Source organism: Gorilla gorilla, chromosome 12 (genome assembly GCF_029281585.2).
Source record: "Gorilla gorilla gorilla isolate KB3781 chromosome 12, NHGRI_mGorGor1-v2.1_pri, whole genome shotgun sequence".
Classification (NCBI taxonomy): domain Eukaryota; kingdom Metazoa; phylum Chordata; class Mammalia; order Primates; family Hominidae; genus Gorilla; species Gorilla gorilla.
Genome location: NC_073236.2, coordinates 65,714,225 through 65,736,002, shown reverse-complemented (window position 1 = coordinate 65,736,002; position 21,778 = coordinate 65,714,225). Strand labels below are relative to the sequence as shown.

The 21,778-nt window shown below is 43.4% G+C and overlaps 1 protein-coding gene across 2 annotated transcripts in view; it reads left to right on the top strand.

The window, feature by feature from the left end:
• The window catches only part of TET3 (tet methylcytosine dioxygenase 3), a 117,161-nt gene that overhangs the window by 59,684 nt on the left and 35,699 nt on the right, over nt 1–21,778 (top strand). For both annotated transcript variants that reach the window (XM_004029446.5, XM_019021500.4), the window contains one exon: nt 322–2,461. In XM_004029446.5, coding sequence (XP_004029495.4) covers nt 322–2,461 — 2,140 coding nt within the window. The remainder of the gene's footprint in view (nt 1–321; nt 2,462–21,778) is intronic.

Sequence of the window (21,778 nt, the reverse complement as noted above, 5' to 3'; positions counted from 1 at the left end):
TTTGTGTGTCTCTGGTTTTAGGAGAGCCTCATTTGTGTGATTGATCTGAGGCTCTAAAAGTTTCTGAGCAACATTAAGAATGTCTCATTAGGATCTTCTCTTTAAAAATATCTTAAAGATCTTCTTTTTGTTTCTGCTGGTGAAGCTCCCTAGGGAACCAGAGACATGGGAAGATGAATTGGAGGCTCAAGAAGTACCAGAGAGAGGATTTGCAAGAAAAGTTGGGGGTCAGATGTGCACCTGAGTGGTATGAAGCAGGGAAATGCTTTTCAAATAGTGTGGTTCATTTTTTTCCTTTTTCCCCCTTCTCTCTCTCTTTAGACAGGCTCAGAGCTCAGCCCAGTTGATGGACCTGTTCCAGGTCAGATGGACTCAGGGCCAGTGTACCATGGGGACTCACGGCAGCTAAGCGCCTCAGGGGTGCCGGTCAATGGTGCTAGAGAGCCCGCTGGACCCAGTCTGCTGGGGACTGGGGGTCCTTGGCGGGTAGACCAAAAGCCCGACTGGGAGGCTGCCCCAGGCCCAGCTCATACTGCTCGCCTGGAAGATGCCCACGATCTGGTGGCCTTTTCGGCTGTGGCCGAAGCTGTGTCCTCTTATGGGGCCCTTAGCACCCGGCTCTATGAAACCTTCAACCGTGAGATGAGTCGTGAGGCTGGGAACAACAGCAGGGGACCCCGGCCAGGGCCTGAGGGCTGCTCTGCTGGCAGCGAAGACCTTGACACACTGCAGACGGCCCTGGCCCTCGCGCGGCATGGTATGAAACCACCCAACTGCAACTGCGATGGCCCAGAATGCCCTGACTACCTCGAGTGGCTGGAGGGGAAGATCAAGTCTGTGGTCATGGAAGGAGGGGAGGAGCGGCCCAGGCTCCCAGGGCCTCTGCCTCCTGGTGAGGCCGGCCTCCCAGCACCAAGCACCAGGCCACTCCTCAGCTCAGAGGTGCCCCAGATCTCTCCCCAAGAGGGCCTGCCCCTGTCCCAGAGTGCCCTGAGCATTGCCAAGGAAAAAAACATCAGCTTGCAGACCGCCATTGCCATTGAGGCCCTCACACAGCTCTCCTCCGCCCTCCCACAGCCTTCTCATTCCACCCCCCAGGCTTCTTGCCCCCTTCCTGAGGCCTTGTCACCTCCTGCCCCTTTGAGATCTCCCCAGTCTTACCTCCGGGCTCCTTCATGGCCTGTGGTTCCTCCTGAAGAGCACTCATCTTTTGCTCCTGATAGCTCTGCCTTCCCTCCAGCAACTCCTAGAACTGAGTTCCCTGAAGCCTGGGGCACTGACACCCCTCCAGCAACGCCCCGGAGCTCCTGGCCCATGCCTCGCCCAAGCCCCGATCCCATGGCTGAACTGGAGCAGTTGTTGGGCAGCGCCAGTGATTACATCCAGTCAGTATTCAAGCGGCCCGAGGCCCTGCCTACCAAGCCCAAGGTCAAGGTGGAGGCACGCTCTTCCTCCCCGGCCCCGGCCCCGGCCCCATCCCCTGTACTTCAGAGGGAGGCTCCCACGCCATCCTCGGAGCCCGACACCCACCAGAAGGCCCAGACCGCCCTGCAGCAGCACCTCCACCACAAGCGCAGCCTCTTCCTAGAACAGGTTCACGACACCTCCTTCCCTGCTCCTTCGGAGCCTTCTGCTCCTGGCTGGTGGCCCCCACCAAGTTCACCTGCCACACGGCTTCCAGACAGACCACCCAAGGAGAAGAAGAAGAAGCTCCCAACACCAGCTGGAGGTCCCGTGGGAGCGGAGAAAGCTGCCCCTGGGATCAAGCCCAGTGTCCGAAAGCCCATTCAGATCAAGAAGTCCAGGCCCCGGGAAGCACAGCCCCTCTTCCCACCTGTCCGACAGATTGTCCTGGAAGGGCTTAGGTCCCCAGCCTCCCAGGAAGTGCAGGCTCATCCACCGGCCCCTCTGCCTGCCTCACAGGGCTCTGCTGTGCCCCTGCCCCCAGAACCTTCTCTTGCGCTATTTGCACCTAGTCCCTCCAGGGACAGCCTGCTGCCCCCTACTCAGGAAATGAGGTCCCCCAGCCCCATGACAACCTTGCAGCCAGGCTCCACTGGCCCTCTTCCCCCTGCCGATGACAAGCTGGAAGAGCTCATCCGGCAGTTTGAGGCTGAATTTGGAGATAGCTTTGGGCTTCCCGGCCCCCCTTCTGTGCCCATTCAGGACCCCGAGAACCAGCAAACATGTCTCCCAGCCCCTGAGAGCCCCTTTGCTACCCGTTCCCCCAAGCAAATCAAGATTGAGTCTTCGGGGGCTGTGACTGTGCTCTCAACCACCTGCTTCCATTCAGAGGAGGGAGGACAGGAGGCCACACCCACCAAGGCTGAGAACCCACTCACACCCACCCTCAGTGGCTTCTTGGAGTCACCTCTTAAGTACCTGGACACACCCACCAAGAGTCTGCTGGACACACCTGCCAAGAGAGCCCAGGCCGAGTTCCCCACCTGCGATTGCGTCGGTAAGTCCGCCTGGGTATCAGGGAAGGGCAGAGAAAGGGCTGTGGCCTGATGAGCTAGGATTTCTAGGCCCTGCCTTTCATTTGGCAAACATTTATTTGTGCCAACTGCCACACTGGGTTCTGGGAACACAGAAATGAGCTCATAGCCTAGTGGAAAAGACATTGAAAGAAATTGACGTGATACTGTGCGTGTATGCCACGTCGGCTGAGATGGGCATAGGTGCTTTAATACACAAATGGAGTTGAAGGCATAATAGAGGCCTTCTTGTAGGAGGTAGTACTTGCGCCGAGCCCTACAGAGCCATCAGATAGAAACGACACATTCTAGGAGAGGGAGTAGCTTGGGCAACATCTTCGTGGCTATGAGGGAGTGGAACTTACTTGGACTATTCTTGGTTCAGGCAGGAGCAAAAGGGGTTGGGTATATGTGGGGATGAACAAAAGGTGGCTTGGTGGGTGAGGAGGATGGTGTCGGGCCAGATTGTGTAGGGCCCAGGGAGCCAAGGCCAAGAGTTTGACTTGACCCCGTAGGTAATAGTGAGCTCTTGAGGATTTTAAAGCAAGGAATGCCCTGTCACCTCGTGCTTTTGAAAGACTTCTGGCTTATGGTGGGGAGGGAAGCTTGAGGGCACTGAGGAGACATAGCTGTAAGAAAGGTGTTGTCATGAGCCAGGCAAGAAATGACAAGGGCCTGGCCTGAAAGAGCCAGTGGCCAGAGGGAGGGGTTGGAAGGTCTCCAGAGGAAGCCTTGTGGGAGGAGGGGATGAGACACTGCAGGTCTCTGCCTGGGTGGTGGTGTTCACTGATAACTCGGATTGGGAGGACAGGAAGTGAGTTCCCACTGGACGAGCCACATCTGAAGTGGCCAGAAGACCAGGTCGGGGTCTGAGTTACACGTTTGGACCTAGTTAGCATGCAAGTCATGGTTGAAGCGGTGCCGTGCGTGAGAACACGTTGAGGAGTTGAGTCCACTTCTAAGCCTTGCCTTCTGGAATGAGAGTAGGGTGCAGGGCCACTGAGGACCACTCCCCAATAAGCGTACTGTCTCTGGGAAGTCCTGGAGGCAGTAGTAAGCTCCAGGTCCACTCGGCCCCCACACTCTGTTTAGGGAGTGTTCTGTAAAAGATATGTGTGTTTCAGATGTTGACAGAAAACACAGTGGTGCTGGCGATGAGCATAATGAATTCTTGTGATTTTATGATACACAGACGGGTCTTGGGAAAAGGCTGTCTTCCCTACTTGTGAAAAATACGTAAATATCAAGTAAGTCATGTACTTGCTGGGATGTTGTCTCCCGGTCAGTAGGGAGGAGCTGGGCTGTTCTGCCTCCTCCAGCTACCCCTCCCCGACTCCTGGGGTACAAGGCAGAGGGGTGGGTGACAAGGAGTCACATGCAGAACAAGGAAAATCTGGCCCCAGGGCTCTTACTTGGGGGTGAACAGATATGCTGCCAGGCACTCAGAGACATGCTCCTAGATGATGGTTCCCACTGGCCCTGTCCATTCTTAGATATGACTAGTAATGACATGACTTCGAGGGCCCTCTTATTTACCAGCATATGGGGGAAACTTGTTTTGATCATGGGGTCCGCTTACCCTTTTCTCCGTGCGTGTATGCGTGTGTCCCATCCGCCTGTGTTTAGCACCTCGTTTCTCCTTCTACAACGTGGGAAATATCCTTACCTAGTGTTTTAAGACATAGTTGATCCTTAGCCAATATTTTAATTGTTGAATTTAATTATATGGATATTATGTGTGGTCAAACTAGTTTTTAAATTTGCGTCCCAACTCCATCACTTACTAGCTGGGAGTGCTTGGGCACTTTACATAACCCATCACGGTTTCTGCTTCCTCATATGTAGAATGAAAACGATAATAGTACCGGCCTCACCGGGGCTGTTGTGAGGATGAAATTCGTTACTATGTGTAAAGCACTTAGTGCTGTGTTGGCACAAGAGTGTCAGCTGTTATCAAGCCTATCAAGTCCAATAGGGCAAGAAAAGTAAAACCATACCTTGTAAAGGAAAAAAAAAAGTTGGCTGTTCCTTTAGTTATCATATATTAATTAGCTAGCCATGTATAACTACCAATAAGGATAAAATTAAGAGAAATGGTTCATCACTGAAGGACTTTGCGGTTTCCTTTTTTTATTTTTAGGCAGGGTCTCACTCTGTTGCTGGGGCTGGAATGCAGTGGCATGATCTCTGCTCACTGCAGCCTCCACTTCCTGGGCTCAAGCAATCCTCCCACCTCAGTCTCCTGAGTAGCTGGAATTACAGGCGCATGCCACCATACTTGGCTAATTTTTAAAAATTTTTTGTGGAGACGAGGTCTCACTATATTGCCCAGGCTTGTCTCAAACTCCTGGGCTCAAGCGATCCTGTCATCTCAGCCTCCCAAAGTGCTGGGATTATAGTCGTGAACCACTGCGCCCAGCCTATGGTTTACTTAAGGAAAAAAAAAAAAAACAATAAAATATTTAGTTACCCACTCAACCAGTGTGTGCTGAGTGCCTTTTACCTCCGAGGCCCATGCTGTTGTATGGAAGTGGCTATATCACAGGGGTACCCTGTAGCACAGACTTGGTTGTCATCATGGGAGGTCATGTTTTATCTAGGAAACTCTTGTTTAGAGCTGGGTTTTGAAAACTATAGTGAACACAGATGGGGAGAGGCAGAAAGGCTTTCCAGACTGAGTAGTGCATAAACACAGTCTTGGGGCAGAAGGAGCAAGCTTGCAGGATGGGATGTTGCAAGGGTGACCTGAAACCTCTGTTCTCCTGCATTCCTCGGATGAGGAGCCTCCACCAGAGAGGATACATCGTCACTTGTAGGCAGTGAGCAAAAATGCAGGCATCTGTCAGCATCAGAGAAACCAGACCTCCAGGAACTGGGAGCTAACAACACTTTGTATTGTTAAATTAGAGGAAAATACTTAGGTGAAAACAGCAGAAACAAATTTGAACGATCATCTCAGTTAAGTTTTAGAAAATGGAAAAAAGACTGGAAGGAAATATATCAACAGTGGATTGTCTGTATGGTCGGAGTATGGATGACTTTTCCCTCATGTGTTTTCTGAATTTTCTACAATGAAATTTGTATTGTAAAACCCAGAAATATTTGTGAAAGTGCATGCTAGCAGTAGCATGGAAGGTGGATTGGTGAAGGGTGATAACCCTGTGGTAGGAGACCCGTTAGGAAGCTTTTGAGAGTAAAAGTGTTTATGAAGCACCTGCTCTGGTCTAGGCACCCTGCCAAGTACTTTATAGTCACCACCTCACTTAATCCTCATAGCAGCTCTATGAGGTAAATACTGTCAGTGGCTCCATTTTAGCCATGAGGAAACAGATTAAGTAATTTACCAAGGTCATACAAACTAGTGAAAGTGAGATTTGAACCTAGGCAGTTGGACTCTTAACCACCAGGTCATATTGTGATTGAAATTGGTCAGTTGGGAAACAAGTCCTCACTAAAACAATGGTAGTAGAATGAAGAGAACCAACGAAGAGATTTGCTCTGAAACAGCTTCTGGAGGGCCTGAGGTTCATGTTAGGAAAACCCATTCTGTTTTCCAGAATTGTCTGGCCACATGCTTCTCGCTCTGTTGCGCATGCTGGAGTGCAGTGGCGTGATCTTGGCTCACTGCAACCTCTGCCTCCTGGGTTCAAGCAGTTCTCATGACTCAACCTCCCGAGTAGCTGGGATTACAGGCACCCGCCACCATGCCTAGCTAACTTCTTGTATTTTAGTAGAGACGGGGTTTCACCGTGTTGCCCAGGCTGGTCTCAAACTCCTGAGCTCAGGCAGTCCACCTGCCTCAGCCTCCCAAAGTGCTAGGATTACAGGTGTAAGCCACCACGCCTGAACAGGTGCTTCTTCAGTTGGTATGGTAGAATTTGTCTTTGTGAATTCAGCCTCAGAACAAGGCTTAGAAATCAAGGTGCTCACTCTGGGATGACAATGGGAAAATCCCATACTCCAGAAATTCATCCCCTCACCAGTGGTAGGTAGAGAGTTATAGGTTAATATAAGGAAGAATTTTCCATAGAAGTGGGGGTGAAATATGGAGACTCCATGAAGCCATCTAAGAGCTGATAACAGAATATGGGAACAACTTTATAAAAGCATACAAGTTCCTAGAGCCAAAAAAAAAAAAAAAAAAAAAAAAAGTGGTGGGGGAGGGGCCCGGGCGCTGTGGCTCATGCCTGTAATCCCAGTACTTTGGGAGGCTGAGGCGGGCAGATCATGAGGTCAGGAATTCGAGACCACCCTGGCCAGTATGGTGAAACCCTATCTCTACTAAAAATACAAAAATTAGCCGGGCATGGTGGCGGGTGCCTGTAATTCCAGTTACTCTGGAGGCTGAAGCAGAAGAATCACTTGAACCTGGGAGGCCGAGGTTGCAGTGAGCTGAGATCATGCCACTGCACTCCAGCCTGGGCGAAAGAGCAAGACTCTGTCTCAAAAAACAAAACAAAAAAACCCTCTATTATTCAAGTTATTTGGTAATTTTGCCAAATAAGCAATTTAGCCAATATGGGCATCACCACGTAACCAAAGTCCCCAACCCCTTTATATAAAAATGATGGGTTTCTCAAGGTCTGGATGGGACTCATGGGTTTTTTTATCTGAATCTTGAAGTTCTAGAATTAAAGGCACCCCTTAAAGCTTCAAAGAAGTAAACTTATAAGCTATGAAAGGAAATGCCATTCTCTAAAAGATAATATGATGTTTACAGCTTTGAGAATATTTATCACAAGTTGAATTTCTATGTTGAATTATTGCAAGTGACTTGTGGATGTGGATATTTAAAAATACTCATTGGAGAGTCCCCCCACAACCATCCTATAACACCATTGTCAGAAACAGGACAAGGAGCTATAGAGACTTGTTCCCGTCGCCTTTGTGTATTTTGTCTATTTTCAGTAACAGGGAAATTCCCAAGAGGAGCCAGTTTAGGACAGAGAATGAATGCAAATGACTTTTTAGTGGGAAAAGCATCCTTTGTGCTCATCTAGTCACCATCTTAGAGATGAGGAAGCTATCTGTGTTAGTTTGTAAGCGTTGTCCTGATGTCTCCGGGGAACAGCCAACAGGAAGCTGCAGAGACTAAACCACAGCAAAAGCAAGAGGTTAGGAGGTATAGATGCTAGTGGTTGCCTTCATAGAAATATGTTGTATTTTTAATCAGTTGATTGTTCTTCCCTGAAGAAGCTACAGGGAAAATATCTCCTTTGCCTGGAGCGTGGTGAAAGTCTGGGTGAGGGAGTGGCATTGTCCAGCGAATGTGGCTGATGGCATGTCCATCAGGGAATTTCTAATGGGACATAGTCCTGAATGGAGGACACAAAGTTATTTGTTTACAGTCGTGTAAAGTCTGTTTTCTACAGTTTTTATTTCTATGAGAATGTATCACACAAACCCCCCACCCCACTGCATTGAGATGCAGAGAAACTTCCTATCTTTTAAATATTTTTTTGAAACAATGACTATTTGGACACCATATAAAGGATGGGGAATCTGACGGTGAGTAGGAGGGTATCAGAGAAAACTTCCTGCAGGACAGGATGTCTTACTGAGTTTTAAAGGATAAATAGAAGTTTAATAGAGGAACAGGGAGAAGGGACCTGAAGTTTATGCAGATGAAAGACATGTGGAAAGACACATGAAGATGCGGAAGATGAGAGAACATGGGGAAATACAGGTCATGCGGGTGTGACAGGTGTGGAGAATGAAAGATTGGGAGTGGCTGGAGAGGAAAGTTTCAGGGGAAGAGGGGATGATACCAAAGCCAGAGAAACCAGTTTGTAGGCTCAGATGTAGTTCAGGCAAGAAATAATGGGCCTCTGAACTAGAGTGACCTTGAGTAGAAAGGAGGAGGGGAGGGGGCAGATAAGAAAAAGAATAAGAAAAGAATTAACTGCTCCAGTGACTGGTTGGATGTAGGAGTAAGGGAGGAGGAGTGGTCACAGGTGACTCCTGAGGTTTCAGGCTGGGCGACCGGGTTGATGGTGCTGCCTTTCACCAAGGTTAGAAATACTGGGAGGGCAGCAAGTCTGGGTACCTGGCTTTTGAATGTCTGTGGGACCTGGCAGTGTCCATCTGGTCAGATCTGTGAACTGGTAGTTCTTTGGCAGACTGATAGTAACTGACATGTTCAGTCCTGGTCTTTTCACCAGGCTGACTGTGTAGATCAAAAAGAAGCCCGAGAATGGAAGTTACCACCATTTAGGGGAGAGGAGCTCAAACAGGAGGCTTTGAAGAAAGTGTGGAAAAGATGTGGGAAGAAATTGAGGAGAGGGTAGGTTAAAGAACCAGTGGATAGTTTGAAGGTTGGGAGGGCTAACAGCATCAGAAAAGAAGGGTTAGGATTTAATTCTGGATTCTTTCTTGTCTTACATTATTTGTTCTATGTGCACCAGTCTTTGCAGTTAAAGCCCAGGTTCCTTAAGCACAAGGACTGCATTTTTTGTTGTTGTTGTTGTTTTTGAGATGGGGTCTCACTGTGTCACTCAGGCTGGAGAGCAGTGGCAGACTCACAGCTCACTGCAGCCTTGACCTCCTAGGCTTGAGCGATCCTCCTGCCTCAGCCTCCCAAGGAGCCAGGACTACAGGCATGCACCACTATGCCTGGCTAATTTTTTAAATTTTTTGTAGAGGAGATGGGGTCTTGCCATGTTGCCCAGGCTGATCTTGAACTCCTGGGCTCAAGCGATCCACCCACCTCGGCCTCCCAGAGTGCTAGGATTACAGGAGTGAGCCACCATGCCTGGCCACGTGTTGTATTTATAAAGCATCTAGACTGGTGCTAAGCCTATGGCAAGTACCCTTCATATTTTTTGGTCAACTGGTCAGCCTTATTCTACCTCCATATTTATACTCTGCGAAGGTGTCAAATGGGTTTAGGAATGATCTCCTTACCTTTAATGTTTATGGTCTTGAATATGCCCATTATTATAAAGGCCCAGCATGCTGTACATGGTTTCACAGGCAGCTGACCTGAGATTTTAGTGTTAAAAAATTCATCCAGCACACCTGATCCAGAGTAGGGCCTAACATTCTACCTGCCCATGGCTGTGGCTTTGTAACTATCTGGAGGCATCATGCTAGCAGTCATTGACTGTCATTAAAGTGGAATCTAATTATCTATATAATCTTATGCTCTTCAGCGTTAAGTCCACTAAAATTATATCAGGAAACTGAGTTCTGTGGTTTGAATGTTTTTGTTTCCCCAAACTTACATTGAAACTTAATCCCCTAAAGGCAGTATTGAGAGGAGTGGCCTTTAAGAGGTGATTGGGTGATGCAGGCTTTATCCTCATGAATGGATTAATTCATTCATGGATTAATGGGTTAATGGATTAACAGGTTAGCATGGCAGCGGGACTGGTAGCTCTATTCAGAAAGGGAAGAGAGATCTGAGCTGGCACACCCAACCCCTCACCATGTGTCCTGCACCACCTGAGATTCTGCAGAGTCCCAATCAACACGAAGGGCCTCAACAGGTGTGGCCCCTTGACCTTGGATTTCTCAGACTCCAGATAGATTCCTTTCCTTTATAAATTGCCCAGTTTCAGGTATTCTGTTATAAACAACAGAAAATGGACTAAGAAACTGGGGCAATTATATAGGATTGTTTGGAAAGAGTAGATAGGTACAAATGGAGCCTTTGTGTGATCTTGACATCTGTACATTAATTGTATACTGTCTCTCTGTACTAATGTCATAAAAAAGAAATGCCTCAGCTGTGCTCCTGTGTATATTCCTGGCCATTGGTTCCCCACTGGAAAAATGTGGATGCCTTAGTGTGTGTGTAGAGAGTGTGGAAAGGTGGAAGGTTCTTTTAGAAATTAAGCATCTCTCTTTCTGTTAGGTAGTAATGAGTGGTTTCTTGTGTTAAGTGTCTCTTGCTGATAGCAGAAAGGATATATTCATTCTCTCCCCAGCCTAGAGCAGAAATGGAACAGAACATATTTTTCTATTTTAATGAGTATAGAATTAAGTGCACAGGGTTAAGAAAAACACTTAAAGCCGTGTAACGAGCACTTTCTCAAAAATTGGATTTTGCTCTCCTGAGCTCTCTAGAGCTTTCTACCATGTATTTTAGAAAGGGGGGGAAAAAAAGAACCACCTTCACTTCTTCTCTCAGTGGTCAAAACAAGACATAAAATAGATTTTTCGTTAAGAAGAGTTGAGCCATTTCCCAGCGATGCCACTTTACCTTTATGGAGAAGGAAGAAATATTACCCTGGGGACTACAAGGTAAAATAGTGACTTAACAGCAAGATGGTAAAATACTCCTTTCCTGAAACCTGGTGAAAGGAACCAAATCAATAAAAATAGAGGAAAAGCTTTCATCAGCTGAAATTTGGGAATAGCCCCAATCTTCAACCATGAATTCCAAGGGCTCTCTGCCACTTTGAGATCAAATTGAATTAAAGAATGACACACTGAGTACACAACTCCCAGTGTTGGGAAAAATAACATAGGGACCCCACAACTTGGAGAAATGGGCTGGAAGATGGGAGACCACCATCTAGAAGCCATGCTCTCTGGAAACCAGGGAATGCAGGCAGAGCATGTTCCCCATTTGCTCCAGCTTTTGAAGGGGATAAGGTTTGGGCTGAGGATGAGGATGGTGGGCTGGAGTGATGGGAAATCATATCCTAAGAGCTGGCTTTGTAGCTGAGGGCCAACAGTACCGAAAAGGCTATTGTACAAAGAAAAAATATTTGCCGAACCACCAAACAAAAATCCTGCCAACTGTGGGGCTTTATTTTAACTTGACATCTTATCAGAGTGACCAGCTCAGTCCCTTTCGAGGGAATGAACCAAAATCCTAAGAGTGTCTCTCCGCATCAGGACAGAGTACAACCCAACCCTCAACATACACATAAAAATTTAGAGGCATTGGCTCCAACAGACAAAGGGCTTGGAGATGAAATTTCCCAGTCGCAATTGTCCACAGCCAGCCCCAGTTCTCCTATCCCCTCTCAGACTGCTGAACTTTCAAACTAATAATTGAAACCTCTACAAGCATCCAGTTATCTAGCTGAATTTTTAAGGAAAGAATTTGAGCACTGTCCAGGTAAACAGGAGTAAGGAAATTCTGCCCACTCTATTTTTGGGCAAATGAGTATAGACCAGTGGCTTTCAATTGGAGGCTTTCCATTCCTCTCCCCCAGGGGACATTTGGCAATATCTGAGGACATTTTTGGTCATCAAAAGTGGTGTGGTACCACTGGCGTCTAGAAGCTAGGGATGCTGCTAAGCCTCCTAACAGTGCCTACAGTAAGGAACTAGTTGATCCAAAATGTCAGTTCTGCCAAGGGGGAGAAACTAGAGATCAGCTTCTCCTGTGAGAAGATTGATTAACAAATAAACAAAATCAACATGGTAGCCATTCAAATTCTGTAGGAAAAGTGGAGGGATTAATATAACATTTAATATGAAAATTTATAATTCTTTGTACATTTTCATTAGTGTTAACAAGCTTAGTTGCAAACAAATACTTAAGCTAAAAAAAGAAAATTTACATGAGAAAATACAGGAATTGTTTAAACCGCTGACTTACATCTTCAGGGAAGTTGAAGAAAACAGTCGCTATGAAATAAAAAATGAAAGATGAGGTGCTAAGTTATAAAGAAGTCGTGAGAGTTATGGATTAAATTCCAGAAGAACCATGCCATTACAAAGCACATAAAAAGTGCATTAAGAAGCTACAAAAAGCAGAATCAGAGTTAACAGAAAAAGCAGATCGGTGAGGAAGAGGCATGGTCTTGAAAGTTCACCCCAAAACGGGAAAATGTAGAAATGAACAGTATCACTGTGGCATACAGCGAGGGAAGCAGAAGAGAGGGACAGTAGGGACCCCACACACAGATTCATTCTGGTGGGAATCTTGGGAACACTCGGTGTTCTCGACGAACAGTGTGGAGCAAACTGAACAAACGTGAGAGTCAAAGGTAGAATAGAAAACATTTTTGAAGTGAAAAGGTGTTATAATAAGTTATCATGTCCCAGGGAAAATGAGGGAAATTTGACAAATAACAATGCTGATTAACTTATTAAATTTCAAGGGTGAAGAATCACCTACAAGTTTAAAAAAAAAAAAAGTTGGTCACATATATTGGGTTTTTGTAGACAAATTTTTTTTAATTTTTAAATTTTTTTCTTTTTTAAAAGCACTTTCAAAAAACATTTTGTATTGAAATACACATACAGGAAGGTATGTAAATCACAAGTGTACAGCTCAATACAGTTTTATAAAAGACACACTCATGTAAACAGCAGAACAGAATTTTACCAGCATCTCAGAAGCCTCCGAAGTCCACCCCTCCAGGCACGTGGCACCCAATCCCCTAAAGCATAGGCTGGCAGCCTGCAGACCAAACCTGGCCCACACTCATGTATAAAAGGGGTTTTTATGTTTTTAAATGGTTGAAAAAAAAAGTCAGTTGAAGAATAACATTTCATGACTCATGAAAATATCAGAGTCTGTAAAGTTTTATTAAAACATGACCAGGCTCATTTGTTGATCCGTTGTCTATAGCCACTTTTGCACTACAGCAGCACAGTTGAGTAGTTGCCCCTGAGATTGCAGAGCCTAAGATGTGTGCTGTCTGGTGCTTAACAGAGTAAGTTTGCTGACCCCTGTCCTAAGGTAACTATTCTATTCTAACTTCTTACCACACTGATCAGTTTTGCCTGTTCTTGAACTTCATACAATGGAATCATGAATATGTATAATATGCTCTTTCATATTTTGGCTTTTGCTCAATGATGTGTTTGTGAGATTCATCTATATTGTGTTTTTATTTTATTTGTTTAATTTTTATTTATTTTTTTGAGACGGAGTCTCGCTGTGTTGACCAGGCTGGAACATAGTGATGCAATATCGGCTTACTGCAACCTTTGCCTCCCCGGTTCAGGTGATTCTCCTGGCTCAGACTCCAGAGTAGCTGGGACTACAGGCATGCGCCACCACACCTGGCTAACTTTTGTATTTTTTTAGTAGAGACAGAGTTTCGCCAGGTTGGCCAGGCTGGTCTGGAACTCCTGACCTGAGGTGATCTGCCTGCCTTGGCCTCCCAAAGTGCTGGGATTACAGGTGTGAGCCACCGTGCCTGACCTATTTATTTATTTTTAGAGAGACGGGATGTCACTGTTGTCCAGGCCAGAGTACAGTGATGTGATCATAGCTCACTGCAACCATGAACTCCTTGGCTCAAGCGATCCCCACACCTCCCAAGTAGCTGGGACTACAGGCACATGCCACTGTGCCTGGCTAATTTGTAGATTTTTTTTTAGAGACAAGGTCTCTCTTTGTTGCCCAGGCTAGTCTCCCACCTTGGCCTCTCAGCATGCTGGGATTGCAGGTGTGAGCCACCATGCCTGGCCCTGTGTTATCTGTATGTATGTACATTTGTTATCTGCCCCGTCGTTCATTCTCATAGCTGTACAGCATTCCATTTTTTGAATACACCACAGTGTATCCAGTAGGTCACTGATGGTCTTTTGGGTTGTTTCCAACTTGGGGTTATTATGAATCATGCTGATATAAGACATTCTTATACCTGTCTCTTGGTGCATTTATGTATACATGTGTATACTTAGGTATTTACGTAGGACTGAAATTGTGTGTGTTGAGCTTTAGTAGGTACCATTGGTCTTTCAAAGTGGTTGTTACAGTTTAAGCTTCCACCAGCATTGCTCCACGTTCTCACCAGCAAATGGTGCCATCCAGTCTTTGCCATTGTGGTAGATGTATAATAGTATCTCGCTGTGGGTTTAATTTGAGTTTCCCTGATGCCTAATGAGGGTGAGCAGTTTTTCATATGCCGTCTTTTGTGGAGTTCCTGTTCAAGTCATTTCTGTTCAAGTTCCTGTTCAAGTCATTCAAGTTGCTGTTCAAGCCCATTTCTTTATTGTTTTTCTTATTGAGTGGTAAGGGTTCTTTATTTTGGATATATGGGTTCTTAGCTGGATACGTGTATTGCAGTTCTCAGAGTAGAGTATTGAGATTAAAAAGTTTGATCCAAGTTCGACTTACTTAAGTCACCATCCATATGTAAAGTCTTCATAAAAACATTTTTAAATATGCAAGAACTCAAATTTTCTAGAGATGAATCAAAATAATAATAGATGGGGAAGTTGTAGTATGGAGAGGCTGGCGATGAACACTAAATCTGTTCAAATGTAAAGTCTAACTTTAAATGACAGTTATTTTTCTAAAACAAAAGATATTTACTTAAACTCTACTTAAGATATATTTTTATGTTAAACATCTTAACATGTAGCAGAGGGAAATATGTTCCTGAGGATACCAGTGAAAAGCAGAAGTAAAGGAGGAGATGGGAGAGATTATAGAGGTGCTAACTTTTCTCTTTAGAAGTACCGTTAGCATTTTTAAAAACATACTATAGATTTTCCAGATTACCAGGGATGGTGCTGACGGGGGAAATAGAAAATACAAAATCTGCAGCAAACGAAGAAGACAAGGAAGGATTAAACATGGAAAACATAAAATGCCAGAAATATATGTTATAACAATGAATGTAAGTAGGGTAAAGTCACCTGTTGAATTTAAGATTGAATAGCATTAAACAGCACCAAGAAGGTTAGTAAACCTTGTTTCACTGTGAGAAAAAAGAGAACCATATGCTGAAGGATCTAAATACTTGGTTAAGTTCAGGTGAAACTTTTTTTTTTTTTGAGACAGAGTATCACTCTGTCACCCAGGCTGGAGTGCAGTGGCGCGATCTCGTCTCATTGCAACCTCCGCCTCCTGAGTTCAAGCCATACTCCTGCCTCAGACTCCCGAGCAGCTGGGGTTACAGGCGTGCACCACCACGCCCGGCTAATTTTTGTATTTTTAGCAGAGATGAGGTTTCACCATGTTGACCAGGCTGGTCTCTAACTCCTGACCTCAAGTGATCTACCCACCTCAGCTTCCCAAAGTGTTGGGATTACAGGCCTGAGCCACCATGCCTAGCCTGAAACTTTTTTTTTTTAATGGAGTATGCCAGGCTTCTCATGTAAGATCACTTTGAGAAGTCTAATTGTCCCACCGTTGGTGAAGCCCAGTTGTCACTAGGTTAAGGTGGTAAGAGCAAGAGCCAGGTCTTGCCATTATAAAGTTATGTTTTCCCCTTTGTGTCCAGCAAATAATTTGTCAGGCAATACTTTACCACCTTGTGATTATCCAGTTCCCCATCAATCTTTAGTCATATCATGTCTACTGATGATCCTTGTGTAAGTTAATTTTTCACTGGGGATTGCAAACTGATGATATTCTAATTCTGTCCATCCTTTTTTTACATTTAATACCTTACAAAACCTGAAAGATGCTCAATAATTCAGTCACAGAAGGACAAATGCTGCATGATTCCACTTATGTAAGTTTTTGTAAAATAGACTTATAGAAGTAGCAAATAGAATGTGATTGCTAAGGGATGGGGGAGGGGGAGATGAGTTGTTCAGTGGGTATAAAGTTACAGTTATGCAAGATGCATAAGTTCTAGAGATCTGCTGTACAGCATACTAAACATACCTTATTGTGCAGTTAAAAGTTTAAGAGGGCAGATCTGACCTGGTGCAATACCTCTGCCTGCAATCCCAGCACTTTGGGAGGCCAAAGTGGGAGGATCACTTGAACCCAGGAGTTTGAGACCACCCTGGGCAACAAAGCCCATCTCTACAGACAAAAAAAAAAAAAATAAGTAAAATAGATTCTGAAAGAAGGGTAGATCTTATCTTTAGAGTTCTTACCAAAAAAAGTGCTGTTCTTCATTTGATTACTTTCTAAGTAAGAAAGCCAGGATAATGCATAATTTTCCCCTTAATTACCAATTGTCAGAATATAAGAGTTGGCTTAATATCACATTTCATCAGTTGGAAGAAGTGTGAGCATATGTGGCTTTATACTACTTAAAAAGCATCTCAAAGCTCTCTGAAGTCGGGATATAGCTTATAATCAATGATATCTTATACTAGTTGTTGGCCAGGCGGCCATTATGGCACCCGTATACACGCATGAATTTGGTCATAGCTTTTCATATTGTTATCTCGGTGAGTTATGAATATTGTTAGTATTATGTGTGTTAAGATTAAATACTGTTTAAATTGTCTTCAAAAAGAGTACAGTGTGATTCAGTATTGAAACAAAGTTATTGTGTGTAGAAACATGGAAACTAAGCTTCTGAGCATTTCTTTTTTATTTTTTTTGAGACAAGGTCTTACTCTGTCTCCCAGGCTGGAGTGCGGTGGTGTGATCCCCACTCACTACAACCTCTGCCTCCCAGGCTCAAGTGATCCTCCCACCTCAGCCGTTTGAGTAGCTGGGACTACAGGCATGCGTGCCACGACGCCTGCCTAATTTTTGTTTGTTTATTTGTTTTTTGGTAGAGGTGGGGTTTCACCATGTTGCCCAGGCTGGGCTCAAGCAATCTGCCCACCGCAGCCTCCCAAAGTGCTGAGATTATAGGCCTGAGCCACCACGGCTGGCCCAGATTTTTTTTTCAATAAATATACTGGAACGCTTTTTGGAGATTTGTAAAAAATTTGAAAAAACTGACAAAATGCATAGCCTAGAAATATTGAAAAAATTTATTAATAAATGGTAAATATGTCACAAATACATAAAATATATGTAGATACTAGTCTATGTGTTAATTATCTGTTATCAGTAAGACTTCCAGTCAACAGTAGGCTATTAGTAAAGTTTCAGAGAAGTCAACAGATATATGCAGGTTTTCAACCACACTGGGAGTTAGTGCCCCAACCTCCGTGTTGTTCAAGAGTCAACTGTATTCTTGTAAAACATGCAACTCATTTACTGTATTTAGCTTATATTTTTCTTTTTATGTATATATAGTGATAGATAGATCCATCTAAGCAAGTCTAAAAGCTTTTTCAATGAATAGGAGATAAAAAGTGAAAGTGATTATGTATAGTATTGCCATGATTTAAGTGACAAGGTTTATCTTTTAATGGTAACTCATAGAAATTATGCATATTATAGCAGTTGAAATGAAAATGAAGTGAATAGTCACCTTCAAGGACAAAGGAGTGTTTGTTATTTTTTCGTCTTTTCTCTTTTTTGAGCATCATTATGGACTAATGAATATTTATATATTTAATGAATTTTAGTTACAGTCATTCTTCTTGCTCAGATTGTCCCAAATTTGGCCAGTGGGATGCCCCTTCAGGCCAGCTCCTGTGGTCTTTGGACATACCTCACCCCAGATCATTCTTTGATCATTTCTTTGCTTTTTGTTCAACAAGAAATATCCAGGGCACATCATACTTTTCCTGCCTCAGACCTTGAATTAACCATTTCTCCAAGACCACCTGATTTCTTTTTTTTTTTTTTTTTTTGTCTTGGTCACCTGGTTCGTCCATCCTTCCTTCTATCCGTCTGTCCTTCCTTCCTTCCTTCCTTCCTTCTCTTTCTCTCTCTTCTTTTCTTTTTTTTCTTTCTTTCTTTCCCTTTCTTTTCTTTTCTTCTTTCTTTCTTTTTCTTTCTTTCTTTCCTTCTTTCCTTTTCTTTCCCTTTCTTTCCTTTCCTCTTCTCTTCTCTTTTCTTTTTTCTTTTTTTAGACAGAGCCTCGCTCTGTCTCAAGGCTGGAGTGCAGTGGTGCGACCTCAGCTCACTGCAACCTCTGCCTCCCAGGTTCAAGTGATTCTCCTGCCTCAGCCTCCTGAGTAGCTGGGACTACAGGCACCCACCACCATGCCAGCTAATTTTTTGTATTTTTAGTAGAGATGGGGTTTCACCGTGTTAGCCAAAATGGTCTCGATCTCCTGACCTCGTGATCCGCCTGCCTTGGCCTCCCAAAGTGCTGGGATTTCAGGTGTGAGCCACTGCGCCTGGCCCACCTGGTTCCTTTTAAAGGATAATAGTGTTTAGAAATCAAAACCAGAGAGCTAGGGGTACTTACAGCTACTAGAATGTCCTTGCTCTTATGTTTCTCCAGTGGACAGGACCCGAGTTCATAATGATATTTATAATTCAGACTTAACAGTACAGAGGTTTTACTTCTTTGATTTTTATATTTGTATCTCCTTTATGTTATGCTTAATAAGATACTTAATATCTTAGTTCCTAGCTCAGGATCCTTTAAGTACCGTATATAACATTTATTCAATATATAAAATGAAAACTATTTGAAAATGAGACATTTACATAACAAGAAATCGATGGTGGTAGTGTATATATATATGTTACACATATGCATGCACAGAAGATTATATATAGTATCTGTAATATATATCTTCATATAACATATATGAGGATAATTAAATTTGTACATGTATACTAGTTTGATAACTTTGTTGTAAGTCAGCAACTTTGTTGTCAGATTTCTTCTCTAGAATATCTTTTCCCTTATACTCAGGAGAGGAGACATAAGTAAAAGAAACAATGCTTTTAAGAGACTCCTTGGGCTGCCCTGTAAACTGCTGAAAGTGGCTTTGGTTTTGTTTGGCACTTGAAGCTTTCTCTGCCCTTTGTGTTTTAGTGGCCTTCCCAGGGAAACCTGACCAGCCAGTTCTAGGTTGTCTTGGTTTTAGATCTTCGTATCTTGTTTTCCAGCTATTGGGATGGAGTTGCTAAGATTTAGTTTGTGCCTTCTCCTTGAAAATTTCCTTTCTCAGTCCTTAACCGTGTAAGTTTTGAGTTTTTGTGACTTAGGGCAGAAGGTGGTCACCAAAAGCTACATGATGTTTCTCTTCCCAGCGTAAGACCCTGCAGTCAATTTGTTACTTTGAATTTTCTCCAGACAATAGAAACTGGAACAGAGCCCAGAAGTTCTGGCATATTCTTATGTTCTATTTTCTGTATACCGTGTGGTCTCCTAGCACCTATAAAGAGCTCTCAGACCACTGCCTCCATCACCCACATTCTCATATTCTCTTTCTCTCCCTCCCCACTCCCCCCTGCTCTCCCTTGGCCTTCTCCTCTCCCCACCTCTTCACACGCATCCTTCTGTAATTCTATTTTATGGTTCAAAATAGTGTGCCCATTTGGAATGAGTCATTTCTAACTTTTTAGTTGAAAATACTCATTCATGAAATGTTTAAGCACTGGTACCTTGCATCCCACCTAATCTTCAACAATTCTATTATGTGAAAACATTATTTTAACTACGTTGAGGCTCATAAAGGTTGTGTAATTTGCCCACAGTCACATAGTTTGTTTGGCGGAGCCTGGACAACAGCTACCTGTTGAGCTTATGTTATGTGCCAAATACTGTGCTAAGCCCTTTGTGTATCTTACACATAGAGGCATGAGGGTTAGAGAGGTTGGGAAGGTAACTCATTGTAGTTGCCCAGGTTTCCGTCTGCAAGATCAGTATTTGTTATTCTGTGCTACATTAACAATTACGTAACAATTATGTTTTATATATATATATATATATATATATATATATATATATATATATATATACATGCCTCAATAATTGACATTGTATACAAGATGCTCTAGAAGTCCAGAGGGAAAACAGCCTGAGAAAGTTCAACAGGGCTTTGCAGAAAAAGTGGCATTTAAACTAGGCCCTTTCTTGGAGCTGGAGCTGCAAGGAAAGAAAGGAAAAAAAAAAATGAGTTTTTCCAAAAGGAGAGATCCAGAAAGGCACTGTTGTCAGTGAGAAAACATATTTAAGGTTACATGGGGTACCGAGTGGTTGTGTGGCAGCGCCCTTAGTGGCTGGGACAGGTTGCAAGGCAGGGAGGTGTGTGGAGATGGTGTGGTGGGGACTTTGTGGACCACATTCTGAAATTTAGATTCTGTCTTCTGTCCAGCGTGGTATCATAATGGAAAGTGATGTAAACAGATTTTTGTTTGGGAACTATAACTGGTGGTATTGGGTAGGATGACTTAGGAGGGCTCAGACCAACTGTTAGGAGACCATGGTGATAATTGAGGCAAGAGCCTGACCCAGGACAGTAGGGAGGGGTGAGGAGCCTCCATGAGTAGATGCCGTCAGTGGCAAGCTACTTTGATCAGGTCAGGTCATCTGCCTGGCTGCACACTCCGTGGCTAACTGTTATTTTTTTTTTAATTTTTTATTTTTTTTACTGGAACACAGCTGAACTCAGTTTAAACTTGCTTTTACTCTGCTATTCTTAGAGTTCGTAATGACATATGTATATACCTTTATGCTTGTACGTGTGTGTATGTACAAATGTATGTGTGATTGTGTGTACACGAACTGTAGCATCTTATACATGCTGTATTGAAATTTTTTTTTCTCCCACTTAAAATATCTTGGAGGTCATTTTCTGTCAGTAAATCTGAAGCTGCTTAATTCCTTTTGACAACTGCTCAATATTTCATTATATGGATATGCTGTAATGCATTTAACTAGTCCATAATAATGGACATTTAGGTTATTTCTGATATTTTTCCATTACAAACAATGATATAATGAGTATTCTTGTTACATAGGTCATTTTTTACATATACAATTATAACCAAATTCCTAGAAATAAATTTTTTGAGGAATTTGAAATTCTTTGAAATTGCTAATTCAAACAGATTGTGCATGTGTCATTTTAATGTATTGCTAAATTATTCTTTATACTGCCTGTATCCTCACCAACACAATGACTTATCAGACTTTTTGATAGGGACTCCTCTGAAAGAGGGAAAATGACATCTCATTGTAGCTTTATGCGTGTTTGAGCCATTTGCATTTTTCAAGAACCATTGGTATCTTTTTTTCATTTTCCTCTTGTGTTGTTGACCTTGTTCAGCTATAGTAGCTCTTGATATATTAAGGAAATTAGCCTTTTGACTGATGTGAGTTCCAGATCTCTCTTCCCAGTGTGATGTTTGTCTTTCAGCTTGACTTTCAGTAGTTATTACAAAGTTTTTCTTTAGTTGATTTATCAGGGTTTTATTTATTTATTTTTGGGAGTGGCTTTGGAATTTTATGTCATACTTAGAGAAGACCCTTCTTCATGATTATTTTTTAAAACTTCCATTTTTTTCCTTCTAGCACGTGTATAGTTTAATTTTTTTTTTGTATTTTAATCTTTCAGCCATTTGGAATGGATTTGGGGGATAAGGTATTAAGTATGGATCAAACTTTTTTCCCGCAGTTGTCCTAACACTACACATGGAAAGTTTTATCTTTCCCTATTGATAGGAAATGCCATTAGATATCTTATGTGTAGGTCTTGTCTGCCTGGCTAGATCATACAGTTTTTAAAGGCAACAGTCAGGTATTATTCTATCTTGTATGCCCCATAAAGCTAAGCATAATGATCTGGATAAAATAGGTATTAAATTAATTTTTTACATTTAAAAAATT